Source organism: Taeniopygia guttata, chromosome 2 (genome assembly GCF_048771995.1).
Source record: "Taeniopygia guttata chromosome 2, bTaeGut7.mat, whole genome shotgun sequence".
In the NCBI taxonomy this organism is placed as follows: Eukaryota; Metazoa; Chordata; class Aves; order Passeriformes; family Estrildidae; genus Taeniopygia; species Taeniopygia guttata.
This window is the reverse complement of record NC_133026.1, coordinates 77177795-77199067: the sequence shown is the minus strand read 5'-3', so window position 1 is coordinate 77199067 and position 21273 is coordinate 77177795. Positions and strand designations below refer to the sequence as shown.

The following is a 21273-nucleotide window of genomic DNA, read 5'->3' as shown; positions in this document are numbered from 1 at the left end:
GGGGCCAATTGAGTCTGCTTTCCTAAAGGAAACCCTTTTAGGGTTCTTTCCCCAAATTTGACCTGAACCAGGACACTGCCATCTTCATATCTTTGAATGCACAAAACTATTCCAGTCTTCTCAAAATAGGTCTTAGGAGCATGGATCACATCTCTAAGCTCTTTAGAAGACTGAGTATGCTTAAAGTGGCTGTTAAAATGAGACTAGCCACAAACATTTCAGAATTTATAAATAAATTACTGAATCTGAGTCTGGTGTAGCAAATCTCAAATCCTGAAAGCAGATTTTGTGCTCTTTTACGTCCACAAGTCATAGGAATCTGGTGACGTAAGACACATTTTGCAAGTAAAGCAAGTTTGCAAGGAATTAGTTATTGGTAAAGCCAGCAACCCTCATTTTTCAGGTCAATATATTGCCTTCCTTAAAACTCAATGCATCTCCAAAATGTCTATGACTGATCACCTTAGATAGGGAACCAGACTGTTCCATGTTTAAGCAATTATTCTCTGTGCCCAATACTGGTTTTCTAGAGGGATGATTGGCTCCCTGAGTTCTTGCATGCTGCCTAGCTCATGCCTGTGTATGTGATTGCTCTGTTTGCCCCTCTCAGCCACAGAAACAGGAGGAGGAAAAATAAAATAACTTGAAAAATTAATTTTATAATAGTTTCTGGTTTTTATAGTATTTTATCTTGGTTGCAAATCTTCCAAAAGAAATCTTTTGAACTAAACCAGAAAAACATAAAAGGTGGGAGGAACAAACCTAGGTGTCTCTCTCAAGCAGTTTGAATCTGTTGGAGCAGTGGACATAGTAATGATTTACCTTCTGACTTCCTTTTGTGGTCACCACAGGGAGGCAGTTGTTGGGTCTGCTTGTCCCTGAAATCCCTACAGCAGAGGGTGACATGTCCTCTCAGTTCCCAGCAGGTGATTCATTCTCTGGCTGGTCTACGACAAGCTGATGGGCAGGTGAGACAATTTCAATCCTTCAAAGAAAGGAGGTGTAATTCAGTCCATATGTCAGGGCCGTGTGTGTAGAACCAAGTGGGAGAGGGACCACAGTAGAAGGGAAGAAATAAGTGATTGAATCAAGAGCAGAGGGGATTGAAATTTATCCTAAACATCTTGCCTAAGATTTTGGTAGTGCCTCCATTATTGCTAATGATGAGGCTGGGAGGTTTGAAGTTGCACTGATTGGTAGCTGCACCCTCAAAAAGGGATGTGGGGAAAAGTTCTCCTCTGTCAGGATCTGCTTATTTGCAGTGGAGTCTGACGGCTGTAAGGTTACTTGTGTATAAATCAGTCAGGCAGAAGAGGAGTCAGACAGAAATTTTATTTTGCCATGGTGCAGTGTGAGAACTGTCATTCTAGAGTCCGAGCAGCACAGCCACTGCCATGTGCCAAGCAAGCCTGTATCATTCCCAAGATATTTCTGTCCATGCTCCCACTCTCTGCTGGCCCTGGAGTCTTACTCCTTGGAGCTTCCCTCCTTCTCCTTCCTTTGATTTCTGAGAGAGGCAGAGGCAGCAAGCAACACTTACCTGTCCCCTTTCTGAGCTGCATGGATTTGAGAACATGGCTGCATTTATTTCCTACACTGTCATGTCATTGTTTCCTCTCCTTCCAGTCCTGGGAAAGGCTGCAGGAAGAGGAAAACACTAGCTTCTAAAGTGGAAGTCACAAGAAGAAGAAAACTTTTTTAGGAACAAAATGGATCCCAGAAAACTAACCAGGGCAGGATTGGGAGTTGGAGCTGGACTTGCCAGGATCTCATGACAAACTCTCCTGCCAACATCTTCATTTGGGTGTCAGGACCTGGAAGCAGACTTGGTTTGTTTTATATTTTTTTAATCAGACTTGGAAGAAATAATCCAGATGTGTATCAACTTTTAAATGTTTTTTCTCAGTGAGTGAGAGATGTGGATTCAGGTTTCTTGTGTGGAAACTCACTGCAGTGAGTTAGAGGTGCCATAAACTGAGTAGACTTTCTAAGGTGACTGATTCAGCTTATTTATCTCTTAATATGGAGTACATCTGCCAGGTCTTTAACCTGGGTTTCCAAGTGTCAGTTTCTAGTACATGGAGAGGATATACAATATCCTCTCAGAAATTAGGCAAGGTCTGACATCCTGTTTTAAGGGATGAAAGTGGTATAGGGAAGCAGAAGAGATGGCAGAAGAAAATTATTTTGGTATATACTGTTAACAAGCTGGGAATAGTTTCTCTGAAGAGATACTAAACCTCCACTTCTTTAGAAAATTTCAAAGTGAAGCACTGCAGAAATTGTTGAGGAAGAAGAAATAGTTCTGGTTTCTGAACCTTTCTGTAACATGGAATTGTTGCTCGCCGCTTCGCATCCTAAGGTGAGGCACAGAGCAGTGAGTCAATTCACTTGAAATTGTAGATCCACTCTCATGTGGGTATAAAAATTAAAAAAAAAACCTAGAAAATTATCTTCAGGAACAATGCTGTAAAACATATCTTCTAGCATATACTGTGGGTAGGCCACTTAAGAAGAAAATAACAACTCAAGTTGACCACCTCAAAAGCTGTGGGGATACAGAAAGTATTCCGACTGGCATAAATTTGCCCAGGAAAAGAGAGCTTGTAATTTTTATGTACTCTTCTTTTCCATTCCTCCTCATCTCTCTCCCTCTCTCTTTTAGCGGCAATTAATTGAGGTAGATTACTCACTGGAGAGAGTGTTCTGGTTTTCTGTGCTTATACCATCACACCAAATGCACCTAACACTCATCTTTGCCAGCCCTGGGGTTCATAAAGTGCCAGAGAAAATACGGAGTTTAGTAGCCTCTCTCCTTTTCCTTTTTTTAATGCACAAATAGTGAGAGTTTCTGTGTCTGCATATCTGTGCAGCCCCATCTTACTGCTTTGGTTGACTCCTACTATCTTCCTGGGACATCAGGGATTTAGCAAATTGAGCTGAGACTACAGACAAGGCCTCACTTGTCCCCCCCCCCCCCCCCCCCCCCCGCCTCTTCCCTGATGTTTTTGTGCTTGCAGTACTCTTTCATGCAAATGAGAAGCCATTGATCCATTCAGCACTGCCTCCTTTATTAGCTTTAGCAAAAGAGGTTGAGAAGACCTCCTTACAAGTGGGAGGAGCAGGCACCGGGGCAGGGAATGGTGAAGGGGTGTAGGCAGAAGCAGCAGAGTGAGGGTGGCAGGAGATCAGTTTATGTATGTTGGGTTGGGCTGGGGTTGCTGCTGTGACTCTCCAGGTACAGGGCTGTTTCAAGTGCCGTGCTGAGGCAGTTGTGCAAGAACCACACGCAATGTTAATGCATCACTTTCCTGGGGAAAAAAGTGCCAAGGGCTCAGCTCTTCCAATCTTCAGTCTAGCTTTTATTCCTCCCATCCAATTATCCAAGTTTTTTCAGTCCTTGCTAGTGCATTGTGAATAGGCTTTCTCAGCAATTTGCTTGACTAGAACTTCTTACTTTCTCCAGCAAAAGAAAATGTACAGGTTCTCTTCTCACTGTTTCTACTGCCCAAAATCCTGCTGGCCAAAATCATGTGCCTTATGTATCTTCCCTTCCCACTTTCTCTCCTATATTCTCTTATAGCTGTGGTCAAAAACTCATATCTCTTCGTATGATCACTTTCTCTTCTCTGGAGGCATTTTCCATTTTTTCTCAGGTTTTTGGGCTGAACACTGCTGTAGAGAACCCAGATGACTGCAGAAAATGTTATTTACATCAGTTTATTCTCACTGGGGAAACCTGCAAGTTGTAAAATATATGCATATGCCTGTTGGCTGAGGCCTAAAGTGAAAATTAACTCCCTGCATTGTACTTCCCCACTTTGTCCAAATAGTAGAGGGCTGAGAAACCTAAGAAATTATGAGTGTTCTGTTTACATCTCGGGGGGTGTAGGGAAGACGAGGAGGGCCAACGGGTGAACCTAAAATGTCTTAGGTTTTAATGCATTAATAAGTTTGAGATGGCTTTCTGCTGAAAAGGGAGCAGAGTTTCAGGCCAATTAACCCTAACTGTGCCTGGGATAAACTCATCTCCTTGTGTGCAGGAGATGCTTCCAGGGCTGGAGTGGAACGATTAAGGTGGACAGGGGAGAAGAGAAGAGAAGAGAAGAGAAGAGAAGAGAAGAGAAGAGAAGAGAAGAGAAGAGAAGAGAAGAGAAGAGAAGAGAAGAGAAGAGAAGAGAAGAGAAGAGAAGAGAAGAGAAGAGAAGAGAAGAGAAGAGAAGAGAAGAGAAGAGAAGAGAAGAGAAGAGAAGAGAAGAGAAGAGAAGAGAAGAGAAGAGAAGAGAAGAGAAGAGAGAGATGGTTTCCTGCAAGTGTTTAGCAACCTCTGTCACAGAAAAGATTTCTTATGGGTTTCCTGGGAGCTGAAAAATGAAAGCAGCTGCCAAAGAATCACCTTTAAGGGAGATTCCTAATGGATGGTATTTAGCTCTCCGTGTTATCCATACTTTCTAAAATGCTAAAATAACAAACTGAGCAGAATGGCAGGGAAATTATCACTGTTTTTAGAAAGAGGGGTAGATTGATGCCTGCTTAGCTGAGGGAAGAACAGTTCATGGCAGGTAGCAGGGCCCACTGTAAGAAAACAGCATGACTACAGACCCTCTGAGGTGACTCTGGACCTTGCTATTTGTCCAAAATGAAAACTAAGAGGCTTTAGCATTTCTCTTCAGCAGGAAAAAGAAAAAAAAAAAAAACAACAACAAAAAAAAAACCACACCAAAAACCCAAACAACAATGTAAATTGTCATTAGTGTTATACTTCAGGGACTTCCTCTTTTCCCCAGAGGAGGGTCAAGGCAGTGTTTTTCTAAAAACTTCTTTAAATGTAAACTATATCCCTGTTGCTGGCAAGAGGGCCACACACACATGTAACTTTGCAATAGTGTCCAAAGATTTTACATGTCAAAATCCTCTTTCTGCATAAGTGAAAGGGAGATGCATGTACTGCACATTAAGTCCATAATAAGAGATGTGTGTGTGCAGAGTGGGGGGCGTATTTGAGGAAATTGCAAAATATTTCTGGAGTTAAGTATGTTTATGAAACATTTCAGTCAGGACCAGTTAAACACCAGTGATTCCCAACCACTTTCAACCTTTTTCATAGCACTGCATGCTGTTTTCTTGTCTCCCATCTTGACAGCTACCCCCACAGTACTGTTGCTGCCCCTGCCTTCCTCCACTGCTGTCAGTTTGAGAAGGTGCCAGTGGAAAGACTTAGATAATCAGCCAAACAAAGCACATTAGTTTTGTCTCTCATCTCTAATGTTAGTGTTCAACCCAGAGAGGTTATTTTAATTGGGACCCAGTATTAGAGATAAAATTATTTTTTTCCTAGAAGGTGATCGTGTTAACTTTGAGATTAATGCTAAGATTGATTAAATTTAACCTGGGCACTGATTTAAGTTTCAGTCCCTCAATAGTATCTTCCACAATACAGAGAAAAAAAAAAAAAAAAAAAAAGCAGAGAGAGTATGGAATATGTCAATCTCAGCTATTCATTTTTAGGATGTTACAGGAGGTGAATGTGTTTGGACAGGGAAATGAGAAGAATGGCCTGGCTTTAGAAGGGCTTAGTTTCCCAGAAAATTTCAGGTACGTTTAAATTTTGGATGCTAAATCTTCCTGAACCTACAGAGCACATCTACATTACTTGTATTGAGTGAAAAGATCTAGAGTTCCTATTCTTGTGCTGGTTTTTTTTTCCCCTTTGCTTTATTGTAAGTGATTAAAACCAACTGACAATACCTCCTCTCCCTCCTTCTTTATTTATTCATGTTGAATTCTATTTTCTGGCTGACATCAGTTCATTGTCATGGTTCAAAACTTTTCCAGTACTTGGTTGGCTAGTTGCTTGCTTGCTGAGAAAAGTGTTTATATTAGGATTTTTGGAAAGAAACAAAATGTGATGTTATAGGGAGGGAGGAGTTACTTTGTTTTGTTTCTACACAACTTGAACTTTGAGATATTTACATTGTCTTATATGTGATTCCTATTAAGAAAAAATAATGCAAATTGTTCTGGTGGCTTTTTTCTAGTCATTCTTTTGTTATACTTTTGACAGAGTATTAATCAAAAATACGATATGGCATTCTGTACGCACACTTAGGTGAGATGTCTGGCAAATTTGCCAGAGGGTACAACATCTTTGAGAAAAGTCTCAGGTATTCCTGTGATCAATTTTTTTTCTCCACTTGAGTTTTATGCTTGTCTCACAGTCACCTCCTGCTATATGAAAATTCTTTCTGATTGTTAGTTTTGACCTTAAATTCCTTCTGTAAATGCTCTCTGCCTGAAGATGTCTCAATCATGATCCCATAAGTGTCCTGCATAAAGAATGAGCTCTCATCCAAGTCTTTAAATCTTGAAAATTCAAGTCTTTTGTCAGAAGTCTTTGTACTGGAACAAAGATGACCTCTCTATTTTGTGAATTCCATGAAAGCATTAAAAAAATTAAGAATCAGCTACCTACAAAACCAAAGAGCATTCTAACACTCACCTTTGCCTACAACCTGATATGTTTGTTTAAAAACATTAAATATCAAACTGGTAATGCAAATATCAAACTTTTGCATGCAAAGCAAGGGAATATAGTTATTTTCAGGGACAAGTGTAAAGTTTTAGGACATAAAATGATGATTTTCTCTTACTGTTCCCAGTATTGAAGAGAAGGTTATTCTCTACTTAAAAAAACAAAAAAAAGACTACTAATTGGCAGTTTTATGTATTAAAAGATGTTCCATCTACAGTAGTATTTATATTAAAAAAGCAATTGCTTTTTAAACTTACACTGATTAACTTACAGTAGTTATGTGTAGTCTAAGAAAATTTACAGAAAGCCAACAAAAACTGTGATTATAATGATTCGTGACTTAGTGCACTAACTTCATTCTGTGACTAACAAGAGATCAGTTGGAGAAATGATGTTCTAAATAACAGCATTAGTAAATCAGAGTATTTTTATTCAACTCATAAAAAAATTTGGTTCCTGAAAGTAAAGAAGTACAATAATGGGAAGCCCTGACTAGTTTATAACACTGTTCTCCTTTCTGAGTATGTTCTTAAAATGCTTGAGCATTATAGCTCCCAATGGATTTGATGTTATTTAGTACCTAACTAAAAGCAACTTGCTTCTTGGATAGCCAAATTAATTTAGAATGCATTACCTACACAGATAATCTGCCACATGTTGAGATTGCTATCTGGCTACATGGGCGACCAGAAAATTAAGACATTTAAGTGTTTATAGTGTCTCTTTCTGAGATGTCCTTGCAAACAATTACTTTTTAGGGGGCGGTTTCAAGCTGAGGGTCAAATATACTTCATTGAATATCTATCTTTCTTTTCTTTCTTTGTTCAACAGAATGCTGTCCGTGTTTTACTGTGTCCAGCTGGCACACCCTCAGCATGCTGATTTTATTTTAAAAATCACTACCCATTGTAGAAGCCAGATGTAGCTGAATAGCAGAGTTTTGCTCATAGTATGGCTCTCTGTTCCAAGGACCATTACTGCAACAGTGCAGTGAGTACTTCCAGAATAGTGGAAGAAGGCAGGAAGTGCTGCATCTGTGATGTGCCTGAGAGCGGGACTGTGCTTTGACAGGGTGGGCTTCTGTCATCCTGTGGCTCTAGAATTAGAAATTGTTCCTTATCCGAGGAATTGAAAGCTGGAAGGATGCTTGTCAACAGATTATGGTAAACCAGAGTTCTAGATCATTCTACTTATCCCTTACCTCCCTGGCCTTTTACAAATAGGTTTTCTGGCTGTTCATACTGTTGTTTGGGTGGGAAAGAAGTGAGATTGTAAAGACAGCTGGATGCACATAGTAGAAATGAGGATAAGAACAACTGATAAGGGTAAGGATAAAACAATCTTAGGTAAGACTTCCACAGTAGAAATTTTGCTTTGGTATAAAATGATAGTCATTCAATATCTTCCATTCAGAAAGAGCCTGTCATCTAAACAGTATCTAGAAAATCATGGCTAGAGGTGAGAGCATGAGACTGATAATGAAAGGCCTTGAACTTTGTTCTTGGCTTTTCTGAGTTGTTTTGGATAAGTAGCCTCCCCACTGTTTAAATCCCTGATTTTCATTTTGATAATATGTAAGCATCCAATGTTGCTGCCTGTCTTGGTCAAACTTGTCCTTTACATTTTGAAAATGGTTATGTCTCTTCCCTGTCTAAACAATCGCATGCCTTTGATTTTTTCTTTCCCATTAGGTCCTATTTTCTAATGGCTTGATCAACCTCTTTGTCTTTCTCTGGATTCCTTCAACAACTACATAAAAATCTGTAACTGGGTATAACAGGGCATGTCAGCCCAGCTCAGGCTGTCTCCCTCTGAGGATGGAAGACCACTTGCTAAGGATGCTGAAGTACCCCAACTAGCAAAAAAGGAGAGACTGGGAAGGTGCTCTCAGACCTGACTAATTTTAGTACCGTGTATGGAAGTCTTGATCACCAGATGCTAATGCTAAATCATCAATTGCGAGCATTGCTGTCACCTCATTCAAGCCTTATTTGTGTAGCTACAAGCACCCTCCATACGCTTTCTTTTGCCTTGCTGTCATTTTTATTGATGTTCTCTAAGTGACTTTTTTTGGAAACACATGGTAAACTACATTTATAAAACTATTTTGGCTATATTAGGATCTAATGAGAATGTATTACCTTATCTTGTACAGAAATAGTCCAGAGATTAACTATTTAATTTTGTAGTGGCCTCCCACGTGACAAGAGGCTCCTGGAACTGTAAGGGAACAGATACCAGCAAAAATGATGATTAACTGCAGTGCCCATAACAGTGCTTAGCTGCTTAAGTTGCAGCATGCCTACTCTTTTCCTCAACCCAGTGAATATCACCATCCATTCTAAAAGTTACTGATGACTCTTCTTTACAGACTGTTCTTTCGCTTGTATGCCCTATACCACATTAAGCAGGTCAGTCATTGCAGTCTTTGGTGTTTGCTTGAGTTTCATCTTTGAGATGTTGTGTGTAGTTTTGCCCTTGCCAAAAAAAGAAAAAATTATCTGAAGCTTTTTATCTTGGGGCTTTCTGCTGAATCATTTCAGGACTAGCCAAAACTTTAAATTTAATCACATCTTAAAATAGAACTTATGAAGAATGGACATTGTAGTACAAGAAAATTATGGTGAGGTTGGTTTTGTGATTTTTTTTTTTTTTTTTAGGTAGCCATTTCTGGAAAAGTATAATCCAGGCTTGAGCCTTAGAGAAAATTGTGGAGGATGGACTTGTTCTGTGCTGCCTTTTTGGACTGTGTGGATCATGGATGTTGTGTGGAAAACAGCAGACTTTTCCTCTGCTTACTGAGAATCCAAGCAGCACTGCCTTGAGTGCTGCCAGTGAGGAGACACAGGGACAAAAAAGTTCCTGGTGCTAGAGAAGGGAAGAGGTCTGGTTCAGTGTGGTGGTTTGACCCTGGCTGAACACCATGTGCCTACCAAAGCCATTCTACATCTCCTCTCCTCAACTGGACAGGGGAGAGAAAATACAAAAGGCTCATGGATCAAGGGCAGGGAGAGATTGCTCTCCAATTATTTTAATGGGCAAAACAGGCTTAACTTTGGGAAATTAATTTATTACCAATCAAATTAGAGTATGATAATGAAAAATAAAACCAAATCATAAAACACCTTTCCCTCACCCCTCCGTTCCTCCTGGGCTTTAACTTTACTCCTGGTTTTCAGTACCTCCTCTGCTCCAGCAGCACAAGGTGACAGGGAATGGGGGCTGTGATCAGTTCATCCCGTGTTGTCTGGGCCACTGCTTCCTTCTCAGAATGAGGATGCATCACAGTCTTCCCTTGCTCCAGTGTGGGGTTCCTCCCATGGGGTGCAGTCCTGCATGAGCTCCTCAAGGTGGGTCCTTCCCACAGGCTGCAGCTCTTCACAAATAGCACAAACCCTGTGAGTCTCTTTCAGGGGTGCAGTCCTTCAGGAAAAGGCTGCTCCAGTGTGTGTCCTGCATGGGGTCACAAGTCCTGACAGCAAACTACTTCAGCATCCTCACTTCATGGGGCCACATGTCCTGCCAGGAGTCTGCTCCAGCACAGGCCTCCTGCAAGTTCACAGCCTGCCTTAGGCACCCACTTCCTCTGGCCCATGGGGCCCTCCAGAGTGCAGGTTGTTCACTGCTCCCCCAGGGACCCCCATGGGCTGCAGGGGCACAGCTGAATCACCATGGTCAGCTCTATGGGCTGCAGGGGAATCTCTGCTCCAGTACCTGGAGCACCTCTTCGCCTCCTTCTGCACTGACCTGGATGTCTGCAAGGCTGCTCCCCTGGCATATTCTCACTTCTCTCTCTGGATGCTCTTGTGCAGTGTTTATTTTTTACCCCTTCTTAAATACATTATCCCAGAGGTGCTGCCAAGGTAGCCACTGGGCTTGGCCTTGGCCAGCAGCAGGTCCATCTTGGATCCAGCTGGCATTGGCTCAGCCAGACATGGAGAAGCTTCTAGCAGCTTCCCACAGAAGCGACTCCTGCAGCCCCCTGCTACCAAAACCTTGCTATGCAAACTCAGTACACTCAGCAAGCAGGTGGGGAGTCAGGAAAGGGATCTGGTAGAAACATGGGCTATAGCTGAAGCAAAGATAGGGGCTGGATGGCAGGGAGCACTGAGGAGGGAGAAGGAACAGAAGGAAGGTTTCACATCTACAGCAGAGACAGAGTACCAAAATGCTCTTCCCTCCCTTTCCCATTTTCTTAAATTTATCACCTGAATACTGAATTCTGCATCTGCTGGTATGTGTTCTAAGTAAGTGGAATCCCTGCTTTTCCCTAAAATGCTTGGGGAAATGCCTTGAATTAAGTCTGTATCCAAGAGCATTAAGGGACAAATCAAGTTTGTATATGAAGGTTGCTCTTGGTGTGAGCTTCTTCATAAACAGCAACTGCAAATCTTTCTACCACTTTGATTTAGCAGGTTTACTTACAAGGTATTTTAGTGCAGAGTAGCAAACCAGCTATTTTCTTGCTGTGAGTACTTCTTTTTTTCAGTCAGGATACCTTTTATAGCTATCATTTGAGTGAAATATTCTCATCTTCAGTCCTCACCAATAGAATCCAGAATTTCGTGGTACAAAGAGGTATTGCTATCTTAAGGTTTGCATTTTCAGGTTTAGCTTTACTGCAAAGTACTGTATATTCTTCTTTTTGGAGTCTACATTCCTGTTCATGTATACAATATGTGGGTTCTGTTTAATAAAAATAAATCTTAACCAGCTGTGATCATGAGATAAACCCTGACATTTGAATTGCCTGACTTGGAAATGATGGGAGAATGCATTTTGTACTTGAGTCTATAGGTATGGACCAGTGGAATAATGAAGAAGTCAAATGGTAGCCCAGTTCAAAAATCATTGTTTGTTATTTTCACAGATTATCAGCGTTGGGAGACTGGTTAGGGAGTGGAGGAACTTCCTTCATCAGCAACCAGTACAATCCAGTACATCCCCAGCTAGACAGGGACAACAGTAGGAATGCCAATTATGCTGCCTCAGGGGATAGGGAATGTCATTTTGGAGAAAGCTGGGCAGAAGGACATCAGCATAGAATTATTCTAGCAGAAAATTGATAAGTTTCTGAGCACAAAGCCATTTGTAGCTTTTAATATTGAGGCCACCAAATAGAGTGAGAAGTTAGCTGCTTTTGATGCAGCAGTCAAAGGGTCAGATTCTTTTCCCTGCTTGCTCCAGCGTAGCTCTGTGGCAGTCTGGTCTCCACCAGTGAAACTGAAGAGGAGGATTTGGCTTGCAGCCTGGTTTTAATCTGCACGTATGGTATCAATTTTGGAAGCATTTTCTGGTTGTCCTCACAGTTATAAAAGGGTAGAAAAATGTATTTCTTCTCTTCCCCATTAAAAAAAAAAAAAAAAAAAGGCTTTTGTTAACTCTGACAGCAAACTACTTCAGCATCCTCACTTCATGGGGCCACATGTCCTGCCAGGAGTCTGCTCCAGCACAGGCCTCCTGCAAGTTCACAGCCTGCCTTGGGCACCCACTTCCTCTGGCCCATACCTGAAAAGCATAATGCTTATCTTAATCAGATTTGCTATAGGATTGGCCTGTCTATTAATAAGTACCTCTGCTGTCTATCCTAAGGGAAAGGCTGCTCTGGAGAAAATAGGTTGCCCCAGCAGATTTCAGTTCTCTTCTGCACACGTAGCTGATACTGAGTCCATGAGGACCCTATTCTATGGATCCCCCTTCTGATCATAGGCACTGGAGTCTCCTGCCCATCAGTCTTCTTCCCTTTTCTCTTAGTATGTTCAGTTTTTGTTTGCTCAGAGATGAGGAGTTCTGTGGTGCATGGGCTGTCAGCAACAATTGTGTACATCAAGTGCCTGCTGAAGAGGGAATGTCTCCTCATGCTCACCAAAATCATCGGCTCTTTTGATGAGCGCAGGAGCTGTCAGCCATGGAGAAGTGTCTGGCCCCATTAACGAGCACTGACCCCCTTGGAGCTCCATTTCAAACACTGTCATAACTTAATTGCTGTTTTACTATAAGGTTTTTCTGCATATTTCTTGATTGTGGCCCCTTCAATATTTTATGTCACCTCTCTCTTTGAAGGAGACACTACTTCCTCCCGTGTCTGAAAAAGAGGAGACTCTCTCCCCAGGGCACAGGATTGTGAGAAGCTGCCCGTAACAAGCACTTCAGTTTTCCCATATAATTGGAGAGAGCATTCTTGTTTTCATCAGAATCTGAGGAAACTTACATTTGAGAGACAATTAAACTCTTTCTCATCCAATTAGTGATTTTTCTTTCCTTGCAGTTGCTTCTTTATGTGTCATTCAACCCTCTTTTTGCACTCTTCTCCTTTTTTTACCTCTTTCATCTACCTTGGCACTCAGAACCTAAAATCAAAATTCCTGTGTAGCTGTACATATATTTAATCCCTTCTTGGTCTTTTAATAGGTTTAAAAATCTTCACAAAATTGTAAGTTATGCTACTAAGGAATAAAATGACTGCAAAACATAGAAGGTGAGAAAACGGAAGCAGGGGTATAAGTCAGGGTTGTTGGATGCAGTGATAAGGACAGCCCTATCATGTATGAGACAGTAGGTAACACATGTCACCTGGAATTTCTGCTGACAGCTGTCCATGTGTGCCAGTACTATTATTGTAGGCTAACAAATCAATGGAAGTTTTCATTATTTCCAGCAAATTAGAACTGTAATTGCTTCTAGCAATTTCCCCGGACTCCTTGACCTGTAACATCAGCAGTTCATAACGATTAAAATAGGAAGCAATGCAGCAAGTTCATCATACTTTCTAGAGCACAGCACTGCTGCGGTACTTTAAACAGAATACATAACATCTGTGTTGTGCTGGTTTAGATTTATCTCTTATGGAAGACAGATCTCTATCTGCTGAAATAACTGAAATTACCTTCTAACATACTCATCAGGAAAACAAGCTTTAACACCTTCAGACCACTATGGCTGTGTCTGTAATTCAAGAACTGAGAATACCTGTAGGAGGTTCTCTTTTAATAAGATGAAAATAGATGACTATCCAGAACAGTTAACTGATTAGTATCATCATGACCTTATCTTAATTTGGCTGTTTTGCATGTTGAAGGTGAGAAATATCCTTTTTTGGAAATATCTTCCCAATATTCAAAGTGACTATGGAAACAACACAGATTCTTCACTTTTTACTTCCAATATCAGTGTTTTAAATGAGAAATAAATAATTCAACTGAAAGAATATAGGTTTCTGAGTCTATCAGATTTGTTCTGGCTATCTACTACCAATCACTATGCCAGTTCCAGTTCACATAAATCTTTTACTGTATGCAGTAGTTTGATGACTCTAAGTATGAGCTTGTTCCCATACTTTTCATGTTTAATTTTAGATAGTGGTAGGAACAGTAGGAAATCTTAGCTAATCAGGCCTTTGAAGACAAGCCTTGTGTGTCTGGGGTTTATCATTGCACCATTAGAGAAGCTCTGGCTATTGCAAATTTACATCTGCTTGACCCAGTTGACAAGAATTCTGAGTAACTCTGGAATATGTTTATGAGATGTCCAGAACCTCAGGCTTGAAGTATTGCACAACACACTGTCAGTTTTTAAACACTGATTTGCCCACTCTCTGCATAACTGCTAGTGAGTTAAACAAAGTTATTGAAAAGGTTTTTCTGAGTTTCATGCAAAGGAGATTGTGACAGCATATTTAAATTTTTATCCTGAAAAAAAAAAAAAAAAAAAAAAAGAGTTCCAGGGCCAATTAAAATGTAAAGAAACCCATACAAAATAAATTTAGGTCGTGCCTTCACACATTCAGGACTAGATCAATCAGGCAATGGTAATTATTAGATTGGATTTGTCCAATGAAAATGACATGCCTCTGTACCATATGCTTTGACCTCTTTTTCATTTGCCCTGTTGAATAATCTAGGAAAAAGCCCACAAGTGTGCTAAACAAATACTTTTGTTTGGTTGTACCAAGCTGTAGAAGTCCAGGGCTTCCCTCTGGCTGCCCTGGAGGGCCTGGGACCCTGGCAGGGGGTCGGGAACCCCCCTGTACAGAGCCCCAAGAGATACTGTCTCTGATCTCTGTCCATGGAAAAGTGTTTTCAATCTTACAGGATGAATTACAAGCTCTGAGTGTTTGATATAAGTAATAATTAAGTGTGCTACGGGTGCAAAAGCAAAATTTTAGGTTTCTAGATTAAGGGTTCAGAGGGGACAAGATGGAGGAAATTGAGTGTGTCTTGTCCTTTTCCTCCATCATGCCCTCCATGTTTCACTGTAGTGTTGGCATTTTTCTATTGGTTTAGGCTGGGGACATGCTGTTTAACACAGATGATAGATATTGGCACATTATTGTAAATATAGCACAGGTAGTTTCTGGTATATAATGTTTGTAACATCCCACTGGGGGCAGAGCCCCGCACGCTGCCCTGCAGGACAGACCTGCTGCAGGGCAGCAGAACATGTTAGAGATAAGCAAGAATAAACAACCTGGAAAACAGCACAGATGAATTATGGCTTCTTCTTTGGCAATGGGGCAGAAAGACAGAGACTTTCTACAATCTCGGAATCACCAATACCCACAGATTCCGACACCAAGCTTTTGTTCCAGCAGTGGAATTCATTAAAACAAGATGTTCTGTATATTGCCAGCAGGTCATCAATGCATGCTTGGGTCAGATTCCTGACCTTTACTTTCACTTGCCAAGTCTGCTAGGTTGCCTCATTCTGGGGACTCTTAAATGTTTATCATTAATAATATACCTTGCCCTATTTTTCTTATAGCTGAGAATGTCTTCACAGTTGTACTCATTGGTTTGCTCTGGTAATTATCAACTAGTTGATTTTATGTAGAGTCAGATGCTTAACTCTAAATAGTTGCTGAACTGTATGAAATAGAAATATTTTTTCCTCATCTTAAGAAAACTTAAATTAAATTTGAAACCCATTTAGGATTTGAGGTAAGCTTTTTCCTTCAGTGGGATGGTTGGAGGTCATCTCAAGCAGCTACTTAACAGTATATATTCCCAGTGAATTATGTCCACTCATCATTTTCTAACCTGATGTTCTGGTTGCTTGTCTAGATGTAACTGAGGTTAAATTTTGCAACAGTGTCACCACACGACATCTCTAATAAAATGTGCTCCTACATTCGACTCAGGTTGGAATGTGGCAATCAATCCATAGGGGCCCAGCTCAGCATGTCCCTAACCTCTGTGTTTAAGTGCTGTATTTCACACCCTGTTTTCGTTTTGGCACTAACCAAAAGCACCTCAGTCCATACAAGTCTAAGTGTCAGGATAGCTCCTACATCAGGGTCACTATCTGGAATCAAGAAATTATGCTTTTGCCTCCCTAATTTTGTAGATGTTCTCAAAATGTTCTCAGTGCAGTTGAATTGTATCAGACCTATCATCCTGGGATCAAAGAAGGAATTATTTTTGTTTCCAAGCTGCAAATAGTTTGCAGTTGATCAGAATCAGTGAGAAGACTAGACTACATATCTACCCATAAAACCTCATCATGTTCTTCTCTTCCCTTTTCACAGGAAAAGTGAACCTGTCAAGAGACAAATTTCCTTCAGAGGAATTGTGCACAAGAGCCATGAATATTTGCAAAGGCCCCACGGTGAAATGTCAAGATCTGCACCAGTTGTGCCAACTCCACTGCTATTACGGTCAGCAGACTTTTACAGCATCAGGATCCACAGCAATGTAAATACACACCAGACTCCCCTGAACGAAAGTGTGGTATTGATTTTGCTGTACTCTGTTGCACTCTTATGGATCTTAGTGACAGGCTGTTACTTCAAACAGCATGACAAAAACTTACTAAAATAATCTATTTTTCATCGGTAATTAAAGGCAAAGCAAAATGGAGATGATCACAAACAGTCTCTGATGAGAACTTCTCTTCATGTTTCTTTTGATCTCTAGTGCTGCTGCTCCAAAGTAAAGCATCTAGGCAAAAATAAAATCATATTAATACAGGATGTTAAATGGAAACATGTTCCTAAGAATGAAGCTATACAATTTAGTGTCTAGCTTTTTTCTGGCATTTGTTTAAAGCCCAGTGAATGCAGCTCATTTCAATGTTATTTCAAAAGCAGATAAGGAAGTATGTGCATTACAGGAATCATTCAAAAAAGATGGTTTGAGTTTGAGACCAATCACTTCACAAATGCTTCAATAGTATAAAATACCACTTAATAATTTAAACTCTGTCTTAATAAGGATCTATGACATTGGCATTTCTTAGATATTTTTTTCTATTCAAGTAAGAGAAACACCTAAAATAAAATTAGAATAATCAGATCTATCCATCACTGAGGTCATGTCATGTCCTTCAGACCTGCAGCAGAATCATAGACTCATAGATTGTTTGGGGTTGGAAGGAACCTGTAAAGGTCATCTAGTCCAACCCCCCCTGCAATGAGCAGGGACATCTTCAACTGGATCACATTGTTCAAAGCCCTGTCTGATCTGACCTTGAGTGCTTGCAGGGTGATAAAAGTTGAGATGTAGCTCTTTGATGTTTCTTCACTCTTCTGTTTCTTCTGTTATGTGGTGTGTTTCTGTAAGCCATGAGAGGAGTCAGGCATAGTATACAGTTTTCATGCATAGACTTAATAATGATTATAGTAACTTTACTTTGAAAGAAGATTGTGACTGGTGCCTTCCCTTTTCCAATGTACTTTTGTTATTTTCCTTTTGCCCAGTACAACATTTCAAATAAATCTTTCACCTTTCTTTTTGTCAGTCATTATGTAAAACATTGTTCTTCTGTCCCTGAAGACCAATGTTAATCATATACAAGCTTTTTCACACAGCTAAATTGCAAAGTGGCTAAGTAATATGCATGCCTGGGAGTGACAGAGTGTAAGCAGTTACTTGCAGGGTTACTAAATTTACCTAGATGTGATTAATGGTGCTAGCTATCTTATTAAAGGTAATTGAGGGAGAATCTGATGTTACAGTTTTCAAGATCTACAGAAATACTGTCTAAATTAAAGTAACTTCAACTGCAAGTCACTTTCAAAAAAAAAAAAAAAAAAAGAGTAACTGTATGCAGAACTATTTGGTTGTTTCTTTTCTGGTCAAATAATTAATCCTGCAGGGCTTTGAAATTAAATTAAGAGAACAACTTCATAAAAGTTTTGGGAGTGCAGTAACTACATGTGAGTGCTAAGCTCCATATGAGTGTGGAGCTCCAGAAGAAACTACTCATACTGACTGCTCAGAGTGGCAAATGTGGGCCATGTGGCCACCTCGGAGAGGTGAGTCAACGAGAGTTGCATGCTCTGCAGTTGGTACAGACCTCTTATATGTCATGTCTATGCACATGTTCTTGCTGTGCAGAGTGAAATCTGCCAAGACAAAGACTCTATCAGTCTGCTTGTGTTCCTCACATGTTCTTGCTGATGAGCCATCCATATTCCCAAGCTGACTGTACACTATAGTACCGTAGTCATGGTGGTCAGATTTCTATTAAAAGTACCATGTAAAAGAGCCAAGAAATGTGAAACAGATGAAAAACAAAGATGAGGTATAATGGCTGATCTCATTATAACTTTAGAAAACGTCAGTGCTGTACAGTGATGTGTTAGCCTGTGGCTTTAAGACAAAACAAATGTAAACCAGGTTTTTCTTTTTTTCCCTATTTAGCTAATGAGAACGTTACCAGGGTGTAAGCATTTCATGTTACTGACCCACTGCCTTCACTCCTTTTGGAGTTGAGATAACACAGTTGCGACTTGGATATTTTGTGTAACAGCTATGTAACCAAACACATACATCTAATTTAGCAGCCTGCTGCCCTATCGCATCTGTCATGCCAATGTAGTCCCTGCTTTGCACTCAGGAAGGCTCTGCTCTGTCTTGATTTGAGCTGAGTTTCCTGCTTTGAACATACCATGTTCTCTCTGCCCTGGTGTCAACATTTTCAGTGCAGTATTCCCTCCAATGGGCTAGATGACAGTGAAGTTTGGTCAGTTGTTCTCTCCTGAGATCAGCCAGTCTCTCCTTCCTCCCAAAGGTAGGAACAAGGGCTGCTTTGCCTAAGAGGGTAAGAAACAGAGAGTGGTTTCAGCCTCCCTGTCTTACTCTATGTTGCCACAGGGCAGAAGGAGGATTCTAAATCTTTCAAGGTTCTGCGGGGGAGCTGTCAGCCTCAAATCTTTCTCTGTACATGCAGAAGAGAACATGCAGCTAAAATGTGTGATGGTAAACCCTTTAATTCACAGTATTAATGCCTTTTATTCCTAGCATTATAATTTTCCCTTTCTCCTTTTACCTTATTTTTATCTCTCCCCTGGCAAGCTGTGAACCACACGCTTCAGAATTTTGACTTTGTCATATTATTTTGTCACACCTGAAAATGTAGCTTGTCACAAAATATCATTGCCTTAGTTCCTGTGGCAAAGTGGCTGAAGCCTCATTAGGTCAAGTAAGCTACTCGAGGTATCTAGGTGCTACTTTAAATGAGCCAAGAGCAGTTACTAGAAAATACTCTGCAGCAGATCTGTCTTATAAGTGGCATAGTAGTATCCAAACCAAAACAGATGGGTTGTCAGAAGGAGCATCTTAAAATGGGAGGTCTGGTTCAAAAGATAATAAAATGGTTAGCAAAATATTGTTTTGAAAGTGTATTACTTTCTGTAGTGTTTTTTCCCAGATCTCTCTTTTCTTGTAATGTAATGCATAACAAGAAGTAAATATCCTAAAGCATCGGCCCATCTACACCCTCAAAAAATGCAACTCACTTGAAAGAACAGTAACCCCAGCTCTGGGGATTTTTGTGTTAAAGCCCTACATAAATCAAGATGAGGCCCACAAAGGGAAGACTGATTTCAGGGACTGGTCTTGATTTTCTGCTTAGGATAATCACGATCAGGAAACCATTTCTAATTAAAGGCAAGCAGAAAATACGAAGGATTTTCACATACATTCTTTTCATATTCATCATTTAGTGTGTTATGTATACACTATTCTTTTCCTTTAATGCAGCTTTCTCAAATTATATGCAGACAGCTTCAGCAGCAGGGAAAGGTGGGAGTATTTTAGGATATCTAGAAATTAACTCTTTCTCTTCTACAGAAGACCTGTTTCTTTTGCAGAGATATACAATAGAATGTGGTTTCTAGTGTCAACAAAAAACCTCGGTGAATCTCTGTGATTCTGTTACATGGGGACTTGGAGGCATATTTTGTTTAGTAGAGTATTTTTTCTTTTGGTGTTTTTTATTGGGTATTTATGGACTTTTTTTTTTTTGTGGTGTTTTTGGTTGGTTTAGTTTTTGTTTTTGTTTGGGGTTTGCTTGTTTCTTTGTTTGTTTGGGGGGTTTTGTGTGTGTGTGTTCTTATTTTTAGTTTAGTTTTTTTTAATTGAGTAGATTGTAGCAAATATACTTTCATAAACATAGTGCTTTTTTCTTGTCTGCTTCTCTTGTAGCTCTGACTTGCTTTGCAGTGATTTTCCATGGATATGTCATTCAAGTGAATGAAACTTAAGCAGGATGTGGGTTTTGTCACTTTGATGGTGATATAGCTTCCCAGATGTAAGTTTTCCATTAAGAAATTAATATCGGCAGATTGGGTGTTACAGTAAACTGAACAAGCTCGAGTATGTGGTAGGACCACACCATTTTGCATGGTGATGTTCAAGTTCCCCTCTCTCCCCACACAGTGAAGTATGGGGTTGATTTACATAAATTCTTAGTTTTCTAACAGCAACAACCCATAAGCTGAACTATCCCTTATGCTTTTGGCTGCCTTTCTGAGATGTATTTCTGACACTTCCATCATTGAATCAGTATAGCCCAGTGAATCAATCTCTGATGTCTAGTCTAGAATATTTTTACTTTTTCCTTTTCTTGTTTTCAAAGAGTGTAGAATATTGGAAACAGTTCAATTTTTCCTATGTATATATTACAAAAATATTGTTTTAATTATTAAAATAATAACTTTAAAAGCAGGCCTTGTATTTTTTGAAGTATCACTTTTTTTCAGATATATTTATTTTTTTCCTTCCCTTTCTTTGGTAGTTTTTTGCTCTAAGAGGGCTTTTTGACCTTCATAAAAACATTTCTTCAACATTTGTTCCTATCTACTGAACAACTGTCAATAGTTTCCTAGAAACTTTGCTGTCCCAATGCTTTTCCTGTGCTATTTGCTGGGTTTGGGAATTTAAGCTCCAGATGTGTAAATCTGAAGTCACTCAGGATGAGGCAAACCAACTTTTCTTCCCAGTCCTGAGTCTCCCACTGCACACTTTGTGTAGCCAATTATCTTCATAACTGAGATCTGCGTTTAGTCTTGAGTAGCTGAACTCCTCTTGAAATTCAAGACTGAAGAGTATTCCCAAATAAGAAAGAGATATTTATGTATAAACTGTATATTCCTGAGGGAATGTAAACTGTTTTTTTGAGCACAAGCATATGTAGGAATAAGCAATGTCCTGTACAAAGGACCCCCACTGCCTGACCTGCACTTTTCCAAAGTCCAAATAGGAAAGAAAAGTTTGTGGAACTTATACATCCTATGGAGTTTGAGTCTGTTGATAAAGTAAAGAAGAAATAAAAGTGAACTCTGTGCAATTTTGAGTCATCTGCTCACTGACTATAAATCTACAGCAATCTATTTATCAGTTCCACCGAGGCTGCAGCAACTCAAACAGGCAAGAGAATACAGCTGCCTGTGCCTGTACGCAGAGCCTGTAGGTGGGTCAAAAGCTGGACATAAATCAACGATATAGAGCTGCTGCCAAGAC

The 21273-nt window shown here is 40.1% G+C and overlaps 1 protein-coding gene across 4 annotated transcripts in view; it reads left to right on the top strand.

The window, feature by feature from the left end:
* The window catches only part of FBXL7 (F-box and leucine rich repeat protein 7), a 225285-nt gene that overhangs the window by 13677 nt on the left and 190335 nt on the right, over positions 1 to 21273 (top strand). Inside the window, exons 2-3 of one of the 4 annotated variants that reach the window (XM_072924278.1) lie at positions 852 to 1829; positions 16056 to 16184. In XM_072924278.1, the coding sequence (XP_072780379.1) occupies positions 1772 to 1829; positions 16056 to 16184 (187 nt within the window). In that variant the 5' untranslated portion in view covers positions 852 to 1771. Of the gene's footprint in view, positions 1 to 851; positions 1830 to 15219; positions 16222 to 21273 lie in introns of those variants that run through there. The other 3 variants (XM_072924281.1, XM_072924280.1, XM_030267079.4) reach the window with 3 other exon arrangements.